Source organism: Polypterus senegalus, chromosome 17 (genome assembly GCF_016835505.1).
Source record: "Polypterus senegalus isolate Bchr_013 chromosome 17, ASM1683550v1, whole genome shotgun sequence".
In the NCBI taxonomy this organism is placed as follows: Eukaryota; Metazoa; Chordata; class Cladistia; order Polypteriformes; family Polypteridae; genus Polypterus; species Polypterus senegalus.
This window is the reverse complement of record NC_053170.1, coordinates 15,053,634-15,072,935: the sequence shown is the minus strand read 5'-3', so window position 1 is coordinate 15,072,935 and position 19,302 is coordinate 15,053,634. Positions and strand designations below refer to the sequence as shown.

Here is a 19,302-nt window from a genome sequence, read left to right as displayed (position 1 = left end):
GTACTTGATTTTAAATTTTTATTTACTTGACAATTACTGCACTGCATTGTGACCTTATTTGCACAGAAAGCAAATTATAGCGGTACATGTCATTAATGGCACTATGAGTTCTAAGACAAAATTTGACTGGCTTAACTTTTGACTTGCATAGAAGCTACAAGCCTATAAAGTTGTTGGCTAGCCACTAAAATAAAGATAAGAAAAGATTATTTTGTGAGAATATGCTAAAATCTAAAAAAGTGCAATTGGCATAAAACTAAATACATTAGAATCAAATAAATAATATTAATTACATTTATTTAGAACATTTCTAACTACTCAAAGTGCTTTACATAGACATTGAAGAGCCACTTCAGCCATCACCAAAGTGTGGCATCCACCTGGTAACCATTAATGTGCCAGTATGCTCACCACACATTAGGTGGTGAAGGGTTAAGGGAGATGGTTAGCTGATAAGGCACAAGGTACGATTAAGAATGGAGGAGGCCATGATGGGCACTTTAGACAGGACATCAGGGTATACCCTGCTCTTTTTGAAGGATGCCCAGGGATCTTTTATTACCACAGAGAGTCAAGACCTCAGTTTTATTTTCATATCTCATTCAAAAGATTGCGGCAGATTTTTTCAGCAGTGTCCCAGTCACTGCACAGGGACGCTTGGATCCACACACAGACCACAGGGTAAGTGCCCCCTGCTGGCCTCACCAAGACATCTTACATTCCTGTTTGGTTACTCATCCAAGTACTGGCCTGGCTCAAACATGCATAAAAGCTCAGACCAACACACACTTCTAAATCAATTGCTGAACCCTGTAAAGAATCAACTGATGCAAGAATCAGGTAAAATAGGTGCATAAATCACTTTTTAAACATACACATGGATTGGAAGAGTTTTATTTTTTAATGGCCGGACATAACATAACAATACTAAATTAAAAAAATGAGTAGAATTTCAATTTGAGATATCTATATTTCTTACCTGCCATTTGGTTTGAATAGTCAAAACTGATTGACTTCCATCACTGATCTTTTATGCAGGCTTTAATTAAAGAAATAATATATTTATATTTTCAATCCCACTTGATGTGTCTCAGTAAGGCAAGCTGTAATACAGAAACTGGAATTAAATGTGTTTACATACCAAGAAAGAAACGCAATTCTAAGACCATTATGTGTCACATCTTTACTGTAATAGACCTTTAATAACTGGGAGGGCAACCTGAAATCCCTGAATTTGAGTTTAATTTTGATTAGCAAAACTACAATTACAGATATCTTCGAAAAGAAGTAGCACGAACTACGAAACGTTTCACAAAAAGCTTTACATTATTTTCTGTAGTGCCCTATCCACGTCAGAAGGCATTTGCCAAGGTTCGCCGTGTCATGCGCCCTCGTTAGGTTTTCCCGAGTCACACGCAGGCTGCTCCCGACGTTTCTCAGAAAAAGAATCTGACTGCTGTCAGCGAGGAGTGTGCTCTCAACAGCAACTGCTTAAAAAAACATGACAAACAAAACCATTCAGAGTTGCGTCGATGACTTTAATGGCTAAAAACCTGAATTTATAACTACAGTACACTAAGAGGTGACTGCAGCTTAACTCAGCAGAGCCGCCCACACTCACATTCTCCTCCGTAACGTTAAATGCTTGGCGGCTCGCGAAGCCCCGCCCTCCCTTGAACTTTCCCAGAGTGCTGCGCGAAGGAAACATGGCGGTCTCCTTGAGTCAAGTGATGGGTCCGGGCTGGTGCTCGTTAGTCGGACGTTTAACGTCAGATCTGCAGGTTCGTTCACTGGAATTAAGGTTCACTAATGACGTTTAAAGTAGAACAAGAATACCGTCGCCTCTTAGCAAAAGAAGTTAAAAAATACTTTCAGACACACAGTCCCATTCAATTCCAAGTCGAGCTCTTCGGTTTAATACATTACTTGTATTTTATGCAACGCCGTTATGTTTCACCTCCACCGGCAGGTGAAATACTTAAGGAGAGGAGCCGGGGGATTGTAGTTTACATTAAGGAAGTCTGTGACCTGTCTGAGCTGTTCACTTCTATTTCTGTTTGCCATGACTCGTTCGTCTGTTTGATTCTTAATGTTTGTGATTTATCAGGCGGTTCTTCTCACGCAGTCTGCCGAGCAGTGAAATGCAGCATGAGTGAGGTCTTAATCGGATTTCTAGTCTTACATTTAACGCGATCTTTTTTTGCAGAGTCCACCTTTACGCTGACAGGCTTTAACCAAATTCTGCTGTGCTCGTTTTTCCAATCTGTCATTTAATGTGTCTGTTATTTACTACTTTGACGTGATATGTTAAGTCAACCTACACTTAAACTTATTGGTTTTTGTATCTTTATAATAATAGTACATTTTGTTTTGTCTTTCTCATGCTCAAAGCACTTCACAGAAATTCGAAGATGACACTGTAAAAGACTGTAAAAATAATACTATATGGACGACCTGCAGGTTAATGATGGAAAGACTAAGTAAAGTGCAGGAGGAATTTAATATGAGGCTGCATAGCCATGCCGTGAAGATTTTAGGATCAGCTCAGTACCCAGGTTGCTGCAAGCGTAAATTCACAGTAAATGTTTTATTTGAGGCATAATCTGCAGGATATGATAGAAAGATTAGTACACAGTAATTTACTTGTTCCAGTGGGGATATTCCTCATGCCTTTCTTACGTTTTAAGGAGTTGCAGATGTAAAGTGGCCTTCAGATCCTCTTCATTCTCCCAGTGCCTGGCTTTGCAATAACAGCAGCAGATCATCTGTAAATGTAACATCTGTTTACACTTTTTGTGGTTGCTCCTTCCAGACCACATCCAATATTAATCAAAACCGATAACTAGTAAAATAAGTTGAAAGATGATTTCTGGATTGTAGTGTGTTGTAAATGTAAACGTTGGGAGTCTAGGTGTTTGTAAGAAAGTAGACAAGCTGTATTACTTCTGTGACTGTTATTACGTGACTCGGGGAATACAAATCATTTAATGTGCTACTTTAGTTACGATGGAGTTTGAGAAATTCTAGTAAATCAAACATCAATTTTTACGACATTCCACTTTAATTACAAAATAAACGATGATTATTAAAGTCTAAATTTCGAGGTGAAAGTCAACATTTTGACTTAAATCTCAATATAGACCTTTTCTCTCTCTGTCTCTCTCTATGGTCCCAATACGCTTTCATATGACACTCAAAACACTTGCCCTTTCATGTCTTCATCGATATCTGACCACTTCTTTTTTATTTCAGGCACTGTGTAACTTTCTGAGGTTCAACTTTTGAGTGCCTCCGCCACGTTGTGCCACTCCATCGGTTTTCTTGTGTTGCTTCTTCCACTGCTTAAGCCACCAAATAGTACGTTTTGCTTTACATCCACTGCACTGAGCAGGACCTCCATTTCGCTTTCACTGAAATTCTTCTGTTTTACACATGCTTTTGCCATTGTCTTTTAACAAAACACTGAACAGAAGGGGCTAATTATATTGATTTGAATATTCAAATAGGGATAATTCTTGGAAGATACAGGTGGAAGTTAAAGCTTGGCTTTGGCAGTTTTGATGAGATTGTAGCCATTGACATAATTCAGGGCTTTGTTCCCCTATTCTAACTTGAATTGAGACTATGGACTTGTAAACATTTCAGATTATGCAAAATGTACTTAACATGAGTACACACACACACACTTGACTGAAAAAATTGACAGTGTTTTGACTTTACTTATAATTATGTTTTTAAATTACTCATTTTCCTTATATTTTTAAATCCTTCATTAATTTTGCTGTCTTATTATTTTTTTGAACATTGTCAGTGTGCACGGACTCTACTTAATCCCAAGAAGATGCTGACACCCCAGTCCCTGATCCCAGTAAGGACAAAGAAGCGTCATTTCATCCCCCCGTCTGTGTCAGCCAAGCACAAGAGTTTTTCAGAGCAGGAGTCCATGGCCAAAGCTGCAGGAGTCGTCGTCAGGCAGCAGTACTTGGAGAGAGCGATCAACATCACCTGCACAGGTAGCACTATACAAAAATCTACTATAAGAAGGTTATGGTTTTAGGTAAAACAGCCTTGTGCCATTACTGTGTAATTGTTATCTGAAGAGCACACGGTGTATGTACAGTTGTGAGGAGAAAAAGAAAACACACCTTCCTTCAATCGGGGTCCAAATCGCAATTCTGTTGTCATCATTAACTTTAATAGAGAGAGATCTCACCTTAGGTGGCATATAAAACACAAGTGTCACTTATCACTCCTAAGCCGTTAACAGCTGTATTTGGTGGATTCCCAGATGGCCTTAAAGTGGTGAAGGATTAACTATAATTTCCTTTACTTCAGTATTGGCACGTAGACTTACCTTACTCAACTGGAAGAATCCCACCCCACCACTCTTAAGTCAATGGGTAACCGATGGCCTATACCACTTGGAAATTGGAAAAAATCTAATTCTTATTTGTAGGATCTGTTCAGAACTTTTTAAAAATATAGCAGGATCTAATCCTTAACATTTTAGAATAAGCTTCCATTTTGGATAAAAGGCTACCCTCCTTTTCTTGCTCCTTTTGTAGAGTGGCTTCAGTTGCTCTTGGGTGGGGGTTGAACTTTGCTTTGATTTGTTAAATTTAACTTGACTGTATGGTATGTTATCTGTTTCTAATTAAAATTGATAAAAATATATATAAAATAACAAGTAAAACATAAGTTTCAAAAGATTTTTTTCCAAAAAGTAAGCAAACATTCAGAAATCATTTAGGAGAAAAAAATAAATACACTATAATTTAGTAACGTGTAGAACCATATTTAGCAGCAATAAAAGTGAACACTTTCTGTTGGAATTTATTGGTCTCTCATTTGGTCTTTGATGAATGGCGGCCCACTCTTCTTTACCACGTTGCTTTAGTTATTTAATGTTTGAGAACATCAGTTTATGCACAGCTCTCCTAAGATTCCATCATGGTTTTCTTTGTGGTACTGTGCATGATGATGAAAAATCTCTGCTTTGTTCCATAGGGTATTGTTGCAGATTTTTTGTGGTATGTTCAGATGCAGTATGGCTGTGCTGCCTTGTTCTTTTTGAAGAGAAGGTGATTTTACCTGTTCAGTCTGTTTCTAATTGTACAGTCATAAATATGAACACGTAACATGTTCACAAAGGTCTGTAGGTCATGTGATGTAGTCTGACCTTGGGCTGAATTTGCTGGAACATCCACTCTTGGGGAGATTGGTGACCGTCATGAAAGCTTTCCATTTGAAAACAGTCCTCATTGCAGAATGGTGAATTTCACTTTGTTTGGAAACGGCCTTATAGTCCTCGCCAGATTGATGAGCAGCAGCACTTGCTTCCCTGATGTCCTTCCTTCTTGGCATTATGTTAGCACCACCCAGAGTGCTCCAAAACACCAAACATGCCAGATATTTTGCTTTTTTATGTAGGTAGTCAAATGTCCTGGTATTTAACTAATCTTGTGCATTTGATTTGTAAAACCAGCTTGCTAAATACTTATGGTGGAAGTTAAAGGAGTTGACTTATATTTTCCCCACAGGTTTTCTGAATGATTGCATACTTCTTGGAAAAAATGGCAACATCTTGAAAACTGTTATGTTTAAATTTCTCTGTTTATAGAATTTAGTGATGACAACACAATTGTAATTTAGACCTGATTAATAAAATCACAAAATTGAAGGAGTCTTTCTTTCTTTCTTTCTTTCTTTCTTTCTTTCTTTCTTTCTTTCTTTCTTTCTTTCTTGTATATACTGTATCTATATTTATATACAGGGGTGGGCAAAGATAGGTTTAAAGTTGTGAGTATATGAAACATTTATATCTTTTAGGTAATTTGATTACTTACTAGACTTTACCTAAGACCACTGTGCCATTGTTACATTCTTTTAAGTTAATGAAGCTATTATAATAATCATGACCTGCATGTCTTTTCCATACAAACAACTGTAAGCCTACTTTTGCCCACCCCTGTATATGTCACATTTAAATATGGTTTATTGAAAATTTTATTTTAATATGTTTTTTGAAGCAATGCAGGATTTTAGGGTTGTGTTCTGATAATCGCAGCATAAAACATGGAAATTTCAGTTTGTGATTCAAAGTCCCAAGTCATGCCTCAGACAGCAGACTTTATACCACAAGGCTGCTACTTCAGTTCCTACCAACAACTGGTTGTGTTACTTAACTTGCCTGTGCTCCAATTAAAAGTGTCTGTAAACAGCTGTAATGTATCCTAATGTAATCTTCTTGAATAAAATCAAATATATAATAATATCTATATATATATATATCTATATATATCTATATATATATATATATATATATATATATATATATATATATATATATATATATATATATATATATATATATCTATATATATATATATATATATATCTGTATATATATAAAAAAAAAAAAATCCTGGGAGAGAAAGACTAGGGAGACGAGACGTGATATTCACGTGAAGATCATGGAGGACACTTAAAAGACCCGCAGGACGCTCCATGGCCAATCTCTTTTATCTCGCGGAACCTTAAACATGAGACTTTGTGTCCAGAGATTGACCCAGGACCGTCTTGCGGGGACGTAGAACATGAGATGTCCTACTTGCAACCAATATCAAATAAGACCACGGGCAGCAAAACACTCAGTCATGTAAAGGCTTTGAGCATACACAGATCCAGGGCTCTCAGCGCATATAAAGTATATAAGGACAATATGTTTTAGATGAAACTCCGACGACTAAGCCGAAGAAGAAAGAGCAGTGTGAAGAAAAGAGACTCAAAAGCGTTGGAGAGAAAAAAAAGCGAAAAAGAATAATCTAGGTGCAAATTCAGAAAATAAGGAAATAATAATCAGCCCGGAACAAGTGGAATTGAAAAAAAGCACGTCCAATCGGGCTCAGAATTAAAAGACAAAATAGAACTTCATAAAGACATTCAAAAACATTGGTGCTATACACATGCAGAGCAAGTCAGAGATTATGAAAGCAGTGGGATTTGAAAGGCTTAAAAAAAGAAAGTAAAGATCGCAGTAGCGTAAACAAACGGAAATTATTACTCGAAAAAAGGGAAAATAATCACCACGGACCAGGTTTCATTAAAAAAAAAGCAGGACAAAACAAGGTCAGAATAAAAAAAAAGTAAAACGTCATAAAGAGGTTAAAAAACAAGGGGACCAAACACATGCAGAGCAGGTTAGAGAAAATGAAAACTGGAATTCAAAAGACTCAAAAAAAACGTAGGAGCGATACACATGCACAGCAAGATACAGAATATGAAAGCAGAAAAAACCAAAGTGTCTAAAAAAAGAAAGTAAAGATCGCATTAGCGTAAACAAAGAGAAATTATTACTCTGAGAAATAATGAAAAGGCGAATAGAGATCGAATATATGGACACAGGTGATATGTCAGAAGTATGTAAATATTTTAAGGCGTTGAAGTTTAATTCAAGTGAATTTCAAAAACGGAGTTTACCTCACATGCATTTATTGGTTACTTTGCAAAAAAAATTAACAACTGCTGATGATGAAAATCGTTTTTTCTGAGCTGAAATTCCAAACAGAGAAACCTATCCTGAATTATGGTACATAGGCATTAAACACGTCTCACGGACCTCATTAAAAAGATTCAGCACATTGGGACTCGAAAGATTCCAAATATTGTTTTTACAGAAGTTCTGAAATAAAAGTGAAACTAATGAAATCGCAACAATTCACACAATAAAAAAAATCTTAAAAGTGTGTATCCGGAAAACTAAACACGGGGGTTGGCGGCAAAGCCCCCTTGTGTGTGTGTGTGTATACACAGCAAGACGGTTTCTTTCAAATTCATTGGCCGTTTTTACTCACCTGCTCGCATTTAACTAGGTAGGCTGTGTGGATCCCAGGCTAAGGTGCTTGACATTAACTCCAAATTTCCAGATGTGGGTCTCAAAGGATGTGCATGTAGCACACTAAAGACAGGTGCTTGATATTTATTTTGATTCTAAATGTTTGTTCCACAGCTGGAATTTTAGACCCCTATGTTCCTCCTGAAGGAGATTCCCGCTTGTCCTCCCTCTCCAAAGATGGTCTGAAACAGAGAGCTGAGCAGTTTAAACAGAGTGCTGCCTCCCAGCTCGCGTGAGTCTCTCCTTCAGTCATTTTCTAGTAAATGATAACATAGAAGCTGCAATACTGTGGGAAGGCTTGAGAAGTAAGATTGTGGTAAAATTTGTTTAAATAATAAATATGTAATGTCCTTTGCATTAAGATGGCACCTTTCCCAAACAGGATTATGTTTATTGTACTGGGTGATTTTTTTTTTTATTTTACTTACTTTTTTTTTCCATTTCAGTCTCAGGAAGGTTAAGGAACATGATAAAGAATTTAGTACTAAAGATTTTCCTGCAAAGGCCCAAGAAATCTTCATCCAGGCACATCACAATCTCACAAAGTACGTTGCTGGTGTTTTTTCTTTTTCTTTTTTCCCCTCAAAGGTGCATCTTCATGTAGCACATTCAACCTTCCAACTACTTGACAGATTTTCTTTGGCATAGTACCCATGTTTGTATAAGTATAATGCATCAAGTCTATGGCAGATCTCTTGATGGAAACTGCAGAGATACAAGTGCAGACACTGCTGCTTCTGTAACTCGCATTGTAATCTGAGCATGTCATGGAAGCCTGCCTGCCTGCCTGCCTGCCTCTGCTTTTAGTAATAAATGCTGAACATCTGCCTCCTCTGCGGCTACAGATTCTCTAAGCAATGCTGTTCTGGTTCCTCTTATTACATATTCATAAGTTATTTATTTAGCAATTACTATTAATTTTTTATTTTATAGATTTAGTGTTTTCTATATCCTGTCATGGAGTCATCCTACCTTTGATTTGGTGGTGTCTTCAAAGTTTGACATTTCAGGTAACAGTATGAGATGCATTTGATGTAGAAAATAACACATTCTCAGACACACTTATTCAAATTCACAGACGACAGCCTGCAGCCAAGCCTGGACGGGCCAGAAGGCTCATTCATACTGCCCACACTCCCATAGGTTCAGTTATGAATTGTCACTGAGCCTAACCTGCCAGTTCTGGGGATGTGGTACGAGAGGAGCTCAAGAAAAAAAACACCAGAACACCACGCACAGACAATGACTGGACATGCATGTGTTTTTAAGAATTCACACAATCTTCATATTTAGTAATTAGATAATTAGAAGTACTGACTCCACATTCTATATTTTTTTTCAGCTTCAACAAGGAAAACCTTCATACCTTGGTTACTGAGAGGTGCTACCCTGTAAGTAGCTCCTTATATTTAATTGTTTTCATTATTATAGTTAATCTGTCATTTTTATTGTTACAAATGTACTTGTTATAGCATTCTGAGCCTACTCTCAGTGAAAAGTGCAATACAAAAATAGACTGAATTGAATTTATTTTATTCTGTTAAAGGGCAGCGTGGTGGCACAGGGGTTAGCATAACAGCCTCATGGATACAACATTTTGGATTCAAGTGCTGTTGTCTGAGTTGGATTCTGTATGGGTCCACTGTTTTATTCTTTTTTTTCTTCTTTTTAATTGGCCCTGTATGTGTGTGTGTGTTTGTTTTGGGGTTCGGGGGCAATACGGTGCAGTGGACATGTCATACCTTATTCTCTTAAAATATTTTGTTTTGCCATTTAATACTTGCCTTGTGTCTTTTTTGCTGCAAGACAGAACTTATTTGCTGTCGGTTGTTGATGTTAAGTTTTTGATATAACTCATTTTCAAATTGAACAGATCAGGGCCAATAAAATACATCCATATAATGAAGATGTTCATTTAGCTTTAGATTCAGAAGAACATGGAGGATAATAATCACATACAGTAAACATGACATAACACATCTGAATTGAAAAAAACTACTTTGGGAGATCATTGGAGTATAAATGTGTAAGGGTGGATCAGCTGGTCTTTTTTTGTCTTCTCAACTGACTTACAGTAGTTAATGTCAAAATGGCATGGCTCAGATCACTGCGCATCCCAATCCCAATGCTCATAGTGTACTTTATAATGGCTATTTTGTTAATTTAGCTAGAAGTAATTTGAGAATTCCTTTATCTCCACCCTGTCTGGCATACATACATGAGCACAACACAGTAAGCTATACAGTAAATAACCATAGTAGCTCAATTGTACAAAATGTGAGAATGAAGACCGCAGCATTCTCATCCCTGTACTTAAAGTGAGGTGAACAGTGTGATTTAATACTACAGTGTGTCAACAAAATGGTTGTTTTCTTTGCTCCCTTGCAGGAAATGGTGCGAGGAAATCGCTTCAAAACTCTGCGATGGCAGTTTCTTGAATCCTTGGAGCCTCCACGAGTCGTACACGTGCGCTGTCCAGAAATGATAAATAAAGGCAATGTGTATGGGCAAATCACGGTGCGCATGCACTCTAAACAGGTGAGCATTTTACAGTTATGTTGTTTTTAAGTTATCCTAGTAATTTGTAGTGGGCTAAGTTTTAGCTGATCATTCCATTATTTCTCACTTTTGGTTCTTTTGTGAGCTGAGTAGTTAAATCATTCGCATTTTTAAAGTCCTAAATTCAGAGACAGAATGGTTTAATGTATTGGCACCATCCTGATAGGTTCTGGCCTTCCTCACATCAAATTACTGTAGTAAAGGCAGCTATGTGATGCGTTTATAATTTATAACACCAAAGCTAAACATACAGTATGGCTTGTGAACATAACAGAAAAACAGGTAAAGGCAAATTAAAAAGCAGCTTGAGGCGAGTATTATTACCAATACCAGAGATGACCCAAAGTTGTGCTTCAAATATTACAGCAATAAGAGAATGGCCAAGCAGTAGATGATGCATATTAAGAACAATTTAGTCTCCAGGCCAATTGCACCAGCTCTGCATTAAAGTCACTGTTATCTCCGTAGTCAAAACAAATTTTTAAAATAAAATCTACCGAAACACGAAAACGCATAAATGTGGTTATCATCACCTACATATTTCCTTTTGCCTCTTATTGACTTTTTTGCCTTTGTGAATTTCTATAATATTATACGGCACAGTGTGTGGCAGCGTATATATTGATATTCCACTGTCTGCGATGCACTGCTTGTTCTTCAGCACCACCGATAGTCAGGCAGCGAAAACGACAAACGCGCGCTGCCTAACAGCCGTAGTGTGTTCGGACATATTAAACTGAGTAATGGTGCTGACGGAAAAAAAACACGAAATCCAGTAACTCTACATCTATGGAACACTATTTTGATATTTAAAATCAATATTTAAAAAAAAAAAACAATAAAATACAGGAAATAGTAATTTTAAAAAAAGTTTAAATGATCCAGGTGGGTGATAGGAATATCTGAGGTGAAGTATGAGGAGCAAAATGTTGGGGGTTAAAATGTATCAGGGATGAAATGTGGGGGGCAACTTTTCCGGATCCCAAATAGTCATCCATGCTTTTTCAGTGATTTTGACCCCTTCAGTTTCTGTACATCTCACTGTGTTTCATTTTAAATGGATACATTTGCCATTTTTGCTCATTAGTCTACACCCATTCACCCATAATGACAAAGTGAAGACACGTTTTCTGAAAGGTTTGCAAACTTATTAAAAATCAAAACCTGAAATCTGTCATTCAAAGAAGACCCTTTACTTTGGCACTCCAGATTGTGTTCAGGCGCGTCCTACTTGCTTTAATTCTCCTTGAAATGTGTTTAGAACTTGATTGGCATCCTCCTGTGGCAACCTGAATTGATTGGACATCATTTAGAAAAGCACATGTGTACCTGTGTGTAGAAGGTCCCGCAATTCACACTTCATATCAGGACAAATATTAGACTATGACGTCTAAGAAATTCTCTGCAGATCTCTGCAATAAAGCTGTAGTACGCTATAGATTAGGACAAGGGGATCAAACCATTTCTAAAGCTCTGAGCATTCCCAGGAGCACGGTGGCCTAAAAAAAAATTGTGAAACTGAAGCAGTTTGTAACCACCAATAATCTTCCAAGCAAGAAGAGCCTTGGTAAGGGAGGTGACCAAAAACCAAAAAATGGTCACTCTAACAGAGCTTCAGAGGTCCTCTGCTGTGATGAGAGAACCTCTCTGAAGGATAACCATCTCAGCAGCCTTCCACCAATCAATCATTTATGTTAAAGTGGCCAGACGGAAGTTACTCCTGAGTAAAAGAATATGACAGCCAGGTTGGAGCTCATCGAACAGTATAACTACTCTTGAGGGCTCTAAGGTAAAAGATGCTCTGGTTTAATGAGACAAAAATTGATATCTTTGGGCAGAACTTCAAACACTATGTCTGGCACTGGCTAATGCTGTCCCTATGTTAAAGAATGGTGGGGACAGCATCATGCTATGTGGTGACTGGTTCCAATTAATGGAAAGGATGAATGCAGCCAAATACAGAGAGGGGTCCTGCTCCAGGGTGCGGGGACCTCAGACTGGGACGATGATTTACCTTTCAGCACAACGATGGCCAAAATTATGCAGCCAAGAAAACGCTGGAGTGTCTTTGGGATTAGTCTGTGACTATCCATGAGTGGCCCAGCCGAAGCTCAGAATTAAACCCCATAGAACATCTGTGGAGTGTCCAGAAGATGGCAGTTTACAGACACTTCCCATCCAGTCTAACAGAGCTTGAGTGGAACTGCCAAGAAGAGTGAGATAAACTGCCCAAGTCCAGTTGTGCAAAGCTTGTAGAGACTAACCCAAGAAGACCAAGGGGCTTCTACAAAGTGCTGAATTAAGGGTCTCTACTTATATGAGGTAGAGATTCTAGTTTTTGATTTTTAAGAAGTTTGCTTTCTGAAAATGTTTTCACTTTATTATGGGTTATAAAATGTATATTGCTGGGCAAATTTTTCCATTTAAAATGAAATTTACAACACAATAACATGTGCAGAAAGCAAAGGGATCCAAATACTTTCTGAATCCACTGTACAGGCTCGTGTCAGTTCATTTTAGAGTGATGTCACATATGTGAGGCCCCCGTGACAGACTATCCCTGGTTAAGTAAAGCACAACATGTTAACCCTTCTCATGCTTAATTATAGAAAAGTTTAACGTGAGTGGTGGCGGGTGAACAACTGGACAACCACCATGTGTTTTCTGGTTACCCGTTCATAATTCTCTCCCCCTGTGAAGTCTTCTGTTTTGCTGAAGAATGCAGGATACTTCAAAATCCGCTGCTGCTGAATGGCACTAGTTGTGTCGTAGTTTGGCATGTCCAGCTATGGCTCCTCACAGCCATCTGTGCTCATTATTCCCTTAAGCTCAGCTGCCAATATTGTGATTAGAAGGCCATTACAGAAGGAAAAAAACAAACTGGAGTGACAAGGGTGGGTCAAGGATGTGATTACCCACCCTGATCACGTCTTTGGCTCTGCACAGCATGTATTGGAAATCAGGCCTGACGTTGAACGACTCAGCTTGGCAGTACCACATCTGCTCTGTTAAGACACGGTGCCAAAAGGCAAACATCAAGAAAGTGTCATGATTGGCACCTCTTGTAACCCGTGCTGCAATTACTCGCTGCCAAGTTGTACCACTGGGAAGCAATCTGGTACTTTTAGGACTCCAAATATATTCTTTTTTGCAGCATTACAGGTACATCTCAGGTTTCTAAATATGATTAATAGTGTTTTGAACACTGGGAATGAACTTTTAGGAGTTGATTTGTTGATTAGTAAAATGATATGGTGATGGTCAACATTCCCAAGAAATTTTGCACTACATTGGGAGGTTTTTCTGATTGGCATGAAAGCAAAGAATGGCAAGTGCTTACCTAATTTATGATAAAAAGCGCATAATAAAGATGGCATGTTTGAAATATATATTCCATGTCTATTAAATTCCTGCACTTTTCTTTACAGCAGCTATCTTGTATGGAGAAAGGAACGTGATAGCTGCACCGCTGGGAAGACAGTTTTGTATGCGTCCTAGCAAGCATGAATTTTGAAAAACTGGCAGGGAGAGGCAGGTGACACCTTGATCAATCAGGCATTTGTCATCTTGCCCTTTAGTTCATGCCACCCTTCTAAAGAGTGCAGAAGTAACGTCATATTTAAGCAGCTCCTGGCACTATAGACATAAGAAAACTACCTGGTCACTTTATGATATTGTAAAACTAATTTAGAAGTGGCACACACCTGCAATTTAAACTCTGTTTTTCAATGATGATTAATATTTACATAATTTAGTTAACTTTATTTTCATACAGTTTAACACCTACTCCTGCCATGGAAAAGCAGTCCATCAAGGGTTAAATCCTCTCTTCGTTCTGAAGATTCTTGGAAAAGCTCCAATCTTCCACACGTCTGAATTGGATTAACTGGAACGTTAAGAACATCCACATGTTCCTAGATATCAAAAATCAAATGCGTGATTTATAATATTTGTTGTGTAACAGGCATTAGATTGTTCTCTTTTTTGAACCTTTGCACATGTGATCTGATTGTGATGCTTCCTCAGCATTAACTTTTAAATTAACCCTGCAGTCCATTCTCCTACATTCAGTCCATTCTTCCCAATAACCTGTAATCCTTAATCTAAGTTTTCGCAGTATCTGCTCTTGCACTTTGCCGATCTTGTGGAGTTTTGGACACTGCCCGTAATGTACTCCTGTCTTCTAGACTGTCGGTGCACCCATGTGATGAACCTGCTTAATCCGGTTTCATGGTGGCAGAGAACCAGAGCCTGATCTGAGCTCTATCCATGTAGTTTTTTTTTTGTTTTTTTTTTTAACCACCTATGGTCATTAATGTTGTTTGCTATATGCAAACTAAAAAAATGGTGATAAAATTAGTTGAATTCAGAAAATACAAAACCCTGATGTGCAGTTCCCATAGCTGGGTGCCAAAATATGTTGATTTGTAAGTAAATATTCAATATGAATCTATGGAACTTTAATCCTATTTACAATAGATTCCTGCCTACAAGCCTGGCCAGAATGTGCAAGTTGTAAAAAGCGGTGAATGTTTAAAATGATTCTGAATTGACTTGTAAATCTGAGCATTTGATGGACTATTAACTTACTCAGGCTGTTTTCTCATTCATGGTTCTTTTAGACATTGGCAATCTATGACCGATTTGGGAGGCTGATGTATGGCAGCGAGGATCTGCCCAAAGATGTGCTGGAATATGTGGTGTTTGAGCGCCATTTAGTAAGTCCCTACAGCCGATGGAGGATGCATGGCAAGATTGTGCCAGCTTGGGCTCCACCAAAGGACCCGATCATTAAGGTAAGTGGGAATGAAACGAGTAAAGCGACACAGCATGAAGAGTACAACAGGCTTGTCTAGCCGTGTCACAGACGTGAATGGATGGTGCACTTTCCATTTGACATTTTAAAAGAACTCTAACTCTTGTAAGGATATTACTCAAACCAGCACTGGGATCCAGGAAGTAGCTTGATAATTGAAAATTATAAAATTGAATCAACAACATGCATTGATTTCCCTTTGTGAAATCCGATTGCTAACATTAGGGAAGCAACATTTTTTTCCAGTCCCCTAATTGATGTCTGCCTTCATGGGAGTTCGTGGGGCACAGGACCTCCACAACTGTGAAAATCTGCAAATATGTTTTGGGCCCCCCACCTCACCACCTGATACTGTACTGCTGACCACAAGCCTTACCAATACTGGATGGTGAATTTATTTAAGGAATTACAGAGGGTACAGTACAATGCTATACATAACATCAAAAAAAGTAAAACAATAATTAAGTGTCCCCGGATCCCAACAGGGCTGTGTCCAGCTCCATCTCCCATGAAGCCCTGCTGAAGTCCGAGGCATGGCTGCCACCTAGTGTTCCGGGGGTGGTAGTGCTCTGTCCACACTAGCTCCCTCACTCCTTCCAAGACAGAGGCGTTCCGATCAGGCAAGGGCCCCGGCCATCCACAACAACAGCAACAGTGACATACAGTCTTCATGCCCACCGATGTAGCTGTAGTGATGGCTTCATGGATTTCTTGCTCTATTTTCTTGATACACCTTACTGTTGACTCATTAAAGGAATACTTCACCCAAAAATGATATTTTACTTAAATGTTACTTACCCCATATAGTTTGTAGTGGTGGGCAAAAAAATTTTTAATTTCATATTTTTGTAGAGAAAGTACATCTTGAAAATTCAAGCTCAGTGGTGCCCGGCGGTGACTATTTCTCGACAACAGCAAACGATATGAAAACATCCAAGGAAAAAAAAATCCACATAATTTGTGTTGTGTAATCCACGTGTCTGACCATTCATATGTGCAAAATGTGTTCATTTTTTTGCTAAAATATTATTAAGTTACTTTCTGAAAGGCGGCCTTCACAGTAAACAAGAAAGGTGTCATTCCCACTGTGCTGTATGTTTGACTTGAAGATCTGCCTTTCACCCTCATTCATTGGTTGAGAGTCCTGTCTTTAATTCTTACTCACAGAATTATAGGAATGACATCTTTCTTGTTTACTGCTCACAAAACTTGCAAAATAATTTCCTTTTAATTATTGATGACAAACCCGAGAATATGTGAATCTGCAAATCATAAACCCGCAAGGGCCGACTGCATGATATGTACCGTACCCTACATAATTATTGACACAGTGACTTTTTAATGTATCCAGAAGTAGTTCTGATATAAGGTTAAAGATTAGCAAGTGTTAATTTCATTCATCCTCCCCTTATTTAATCTTCACAAGTCATTTAAGGGTTACAGGAGGTTAATGTTATCCTGCCAACATTTAATGAAGGACCACTCTATCACAGGATTCATCATTCAGGCCCACATGTGAATTAATCTCACATTGCAGATCTTTGTGAGGAAGACTGTCCTAGGCACAGCAAGTACATGCAAACTCCCAGTAGTCTGTGCCTTTGGTGTTTTTCAGACCTTGGATGTTGAATCTGTAGAAGTCTTTAACTTTGTATTTGGCTGTGAATCATTTGCATACAATACCACATCAATACTCTGGCATCGCTAAACTCTTGGTTTGTTTTCTAAGATGCTTTACCATGGCTTTGCTGCAGATATTTTCATTTACAACAGCAATAACATTACAAAATCCGGTGTCACACTACATGACTCCGAGTTGGAGAACGTGCCATACTTAGCAACTGGAGCTGAAGACGTCAGATTGAACAGCTAAGAACTGCAAGGGAGGATGAATTACGGGTTAATAGAGTCATTATTGGTACGTGTGCAGGGCAACGTAGATTGTCTTTTTTTTTGTTTGTTTTTTCCATGCTGTGATGATATGACAAAGACGAAGCTTCAGACAGATGTTTGAATTTGCTCCAAAGGTTATATTATGTGGTCGTTTTTTGAAGATGGCATTGCTCTTTTTCTTGTAGATTTGTTTGGGCTTTTCTGTTTGCGGGTGTTTTACTTCTAGCCGAGTGCTCATTGGTTGTCAGCTCTTGCACACACAGCAGCCCACCTCTACGACTTACAACAAAATGAACCTGTTCAATTTGTCCTGGTTAGTTGCAGAAAGCAGTGACTGTGATAGCCAGGCAAATCATTGGGATCGACTGAATGGTATTTTTAGTGAATCTTCTCATTCCAGATCTTTTGTTTGCAACAGTGTCAAATGTAATGAAATACCATTTATAAATATGAATGGGGGGGAAATGTTAAGTTGCATTCAGAACTGTATAGTCGTAATAGATGGCACAGTATTTTTTTTTTCTGTTCTTTATCAAATAGTAATAATTCTTTACATTTATATTGTGCTTTTTTCACTACTCAAAGTGCTTCGGTGAGTGGCTGGGGGGCCACTTCAAGCACCACTATGTGCAGCATCTATCTGGATGATGCAGTGGCAGCCATTTTTGCATCGCTACACTCGCCACACATTAGCCATTTGTTGGTGAGAGTGAGAGACAGTTAGAGACGGGAGGATTAGGGGTGCAGAATGACCAGGCCATGGTGAGCAGTTTAACCAGGACATCGGTATTAACCCTACTCTTTTTGAAAGATGCCCAGGGATCTTTTATGATCACAGAGAAGTCAAGACCTTGGTTTTACATCTTATCCATTTTTACTGCACTGGTGGGGGCACACACAAACCACAGGGTAAGCGCCCCTTACTGGCCTCACCAGTAAACAGACAGTGTACTCCATGTAGGCACCCTCTGCTGTGAAACAGACAAAAAGCAAGGACTTTAGTATGAGAAGTGATTAGACAGTGAGCGATCTCTGTGGTCCATGACAAATGCATGAAACACTGTGAGCATCTTTTTAAAAACAAGGTTCTCAATCTTGTTCAGTTTATTGTTCTGAAGAGCACCTGCATATATTTGCATTTAAAAGCACATCATCCTGCAGTTGCTTTACATCCTCTTCTCATGAAAGTAAAATAAAATACAGAGTTGCATGTCATACACAGTAGTCCTCTGACTGATAAGTGCACTTCTGCCAACCATTCTGATAGCCACTGTTGTCTTTTTTTGCTGTGCAGGAGGTAAATTTTTAAATTTCAGTTTATTTTCTATTTTACCTCACCTATGTATGTGTAAATATATATATTATGTGTGTGTTTTGTATATAAATATATTTAACACATGTAAAATGAAGGAAACTGTTTTAAATTGAAGAAATTGGAAATTTGCCTTCGAACAGGCGGCAACTGAAAATGTAATTGTCTTTCTTTCTTTCTTTCTTCAGACCATCATGATTCCTGGTCCTGTGATGAAGCCCTGGGAAGAATTTGAGGAGATGAATTTAAGTAAAGCGAAACCTCAGCAAGTGCAGTGGAACAAATAAGAGCTGGAAACCTGCACAGACTCAGGAGGTTCTGCCATATGTGAATATGGACATCTGCAGTCTGTTCTTGTTTAATTTATCATGCCAAAATAAAATGTATATATATATATATATATATATATATATATATGTGTGTGTGTGAACATTCTTTGAGTGACTTAGAGTTTGAAAAGGGATTGGTTTCAGTTGAGTTTGGTATGTAAAGAAGAAAAATTAAAAAATAGTAACTTTTTGGTAGACAGTGGTACAGTTTAAGAAAATAAACTTTGTGCAGCATTTGCAGCTTTACAGGATTGTGTAACTGTCACTCTGCAGTTTTGAATGTGAGTTCCTTACGTGCTAACTTGTCTCCTTAAACCTCTGCCCTGTGATTTATCTTCACATGAATTCTTGTAATTACCATTCGTTAGATTTTATTTTGGACATTTTCAGGCACACACACTCAGTGGGTCAATTTAGACTTGCCGAACATGTGGAGAACAGGCCAGCTTCATAGAGCTGTGAAGCAGCAGCACTAAGCACTGTGCCACACTTTCTATGA

General features: G+C 38.3%; 1 protein-coding gene across 1 annotated transcript; it reads left to right on the top strand.

Moving 5' to 3' along the window:
* Positions 1 to 1,670: 1,670 nt before the first annotated feature.
* On the top strand, positions 1,671 to 18,904 carry mrpl45 (mitochondrial ribosomal protein L45). The gene is made up of 8 exons (XM_039740069.1): positions 1,671 to 1,781; positions 3,812 to 4,013; positions 8,009 to 8,126; positions 8,341 to 8,439; positions 9,237 to 9,285; positions 10,283 to 10,432; positions 15,076 to 15,249; positions 18,663 to 18,904. The coding sequence occupies exons 1-8, from the start codon at positions 1,707 to 1,709 to the stop codon at positions 18,759 to 18,761; spliced, it is 966 nt and encodes a 321-aa protein (XP_039596003.1). The 5' UTR covers positions 1,671 to 1,706; the 3' UTR covers positions 18,762 to 18,904.
* Positions 18,905 to 19,302: the final 398 nt, after the last annotated feature.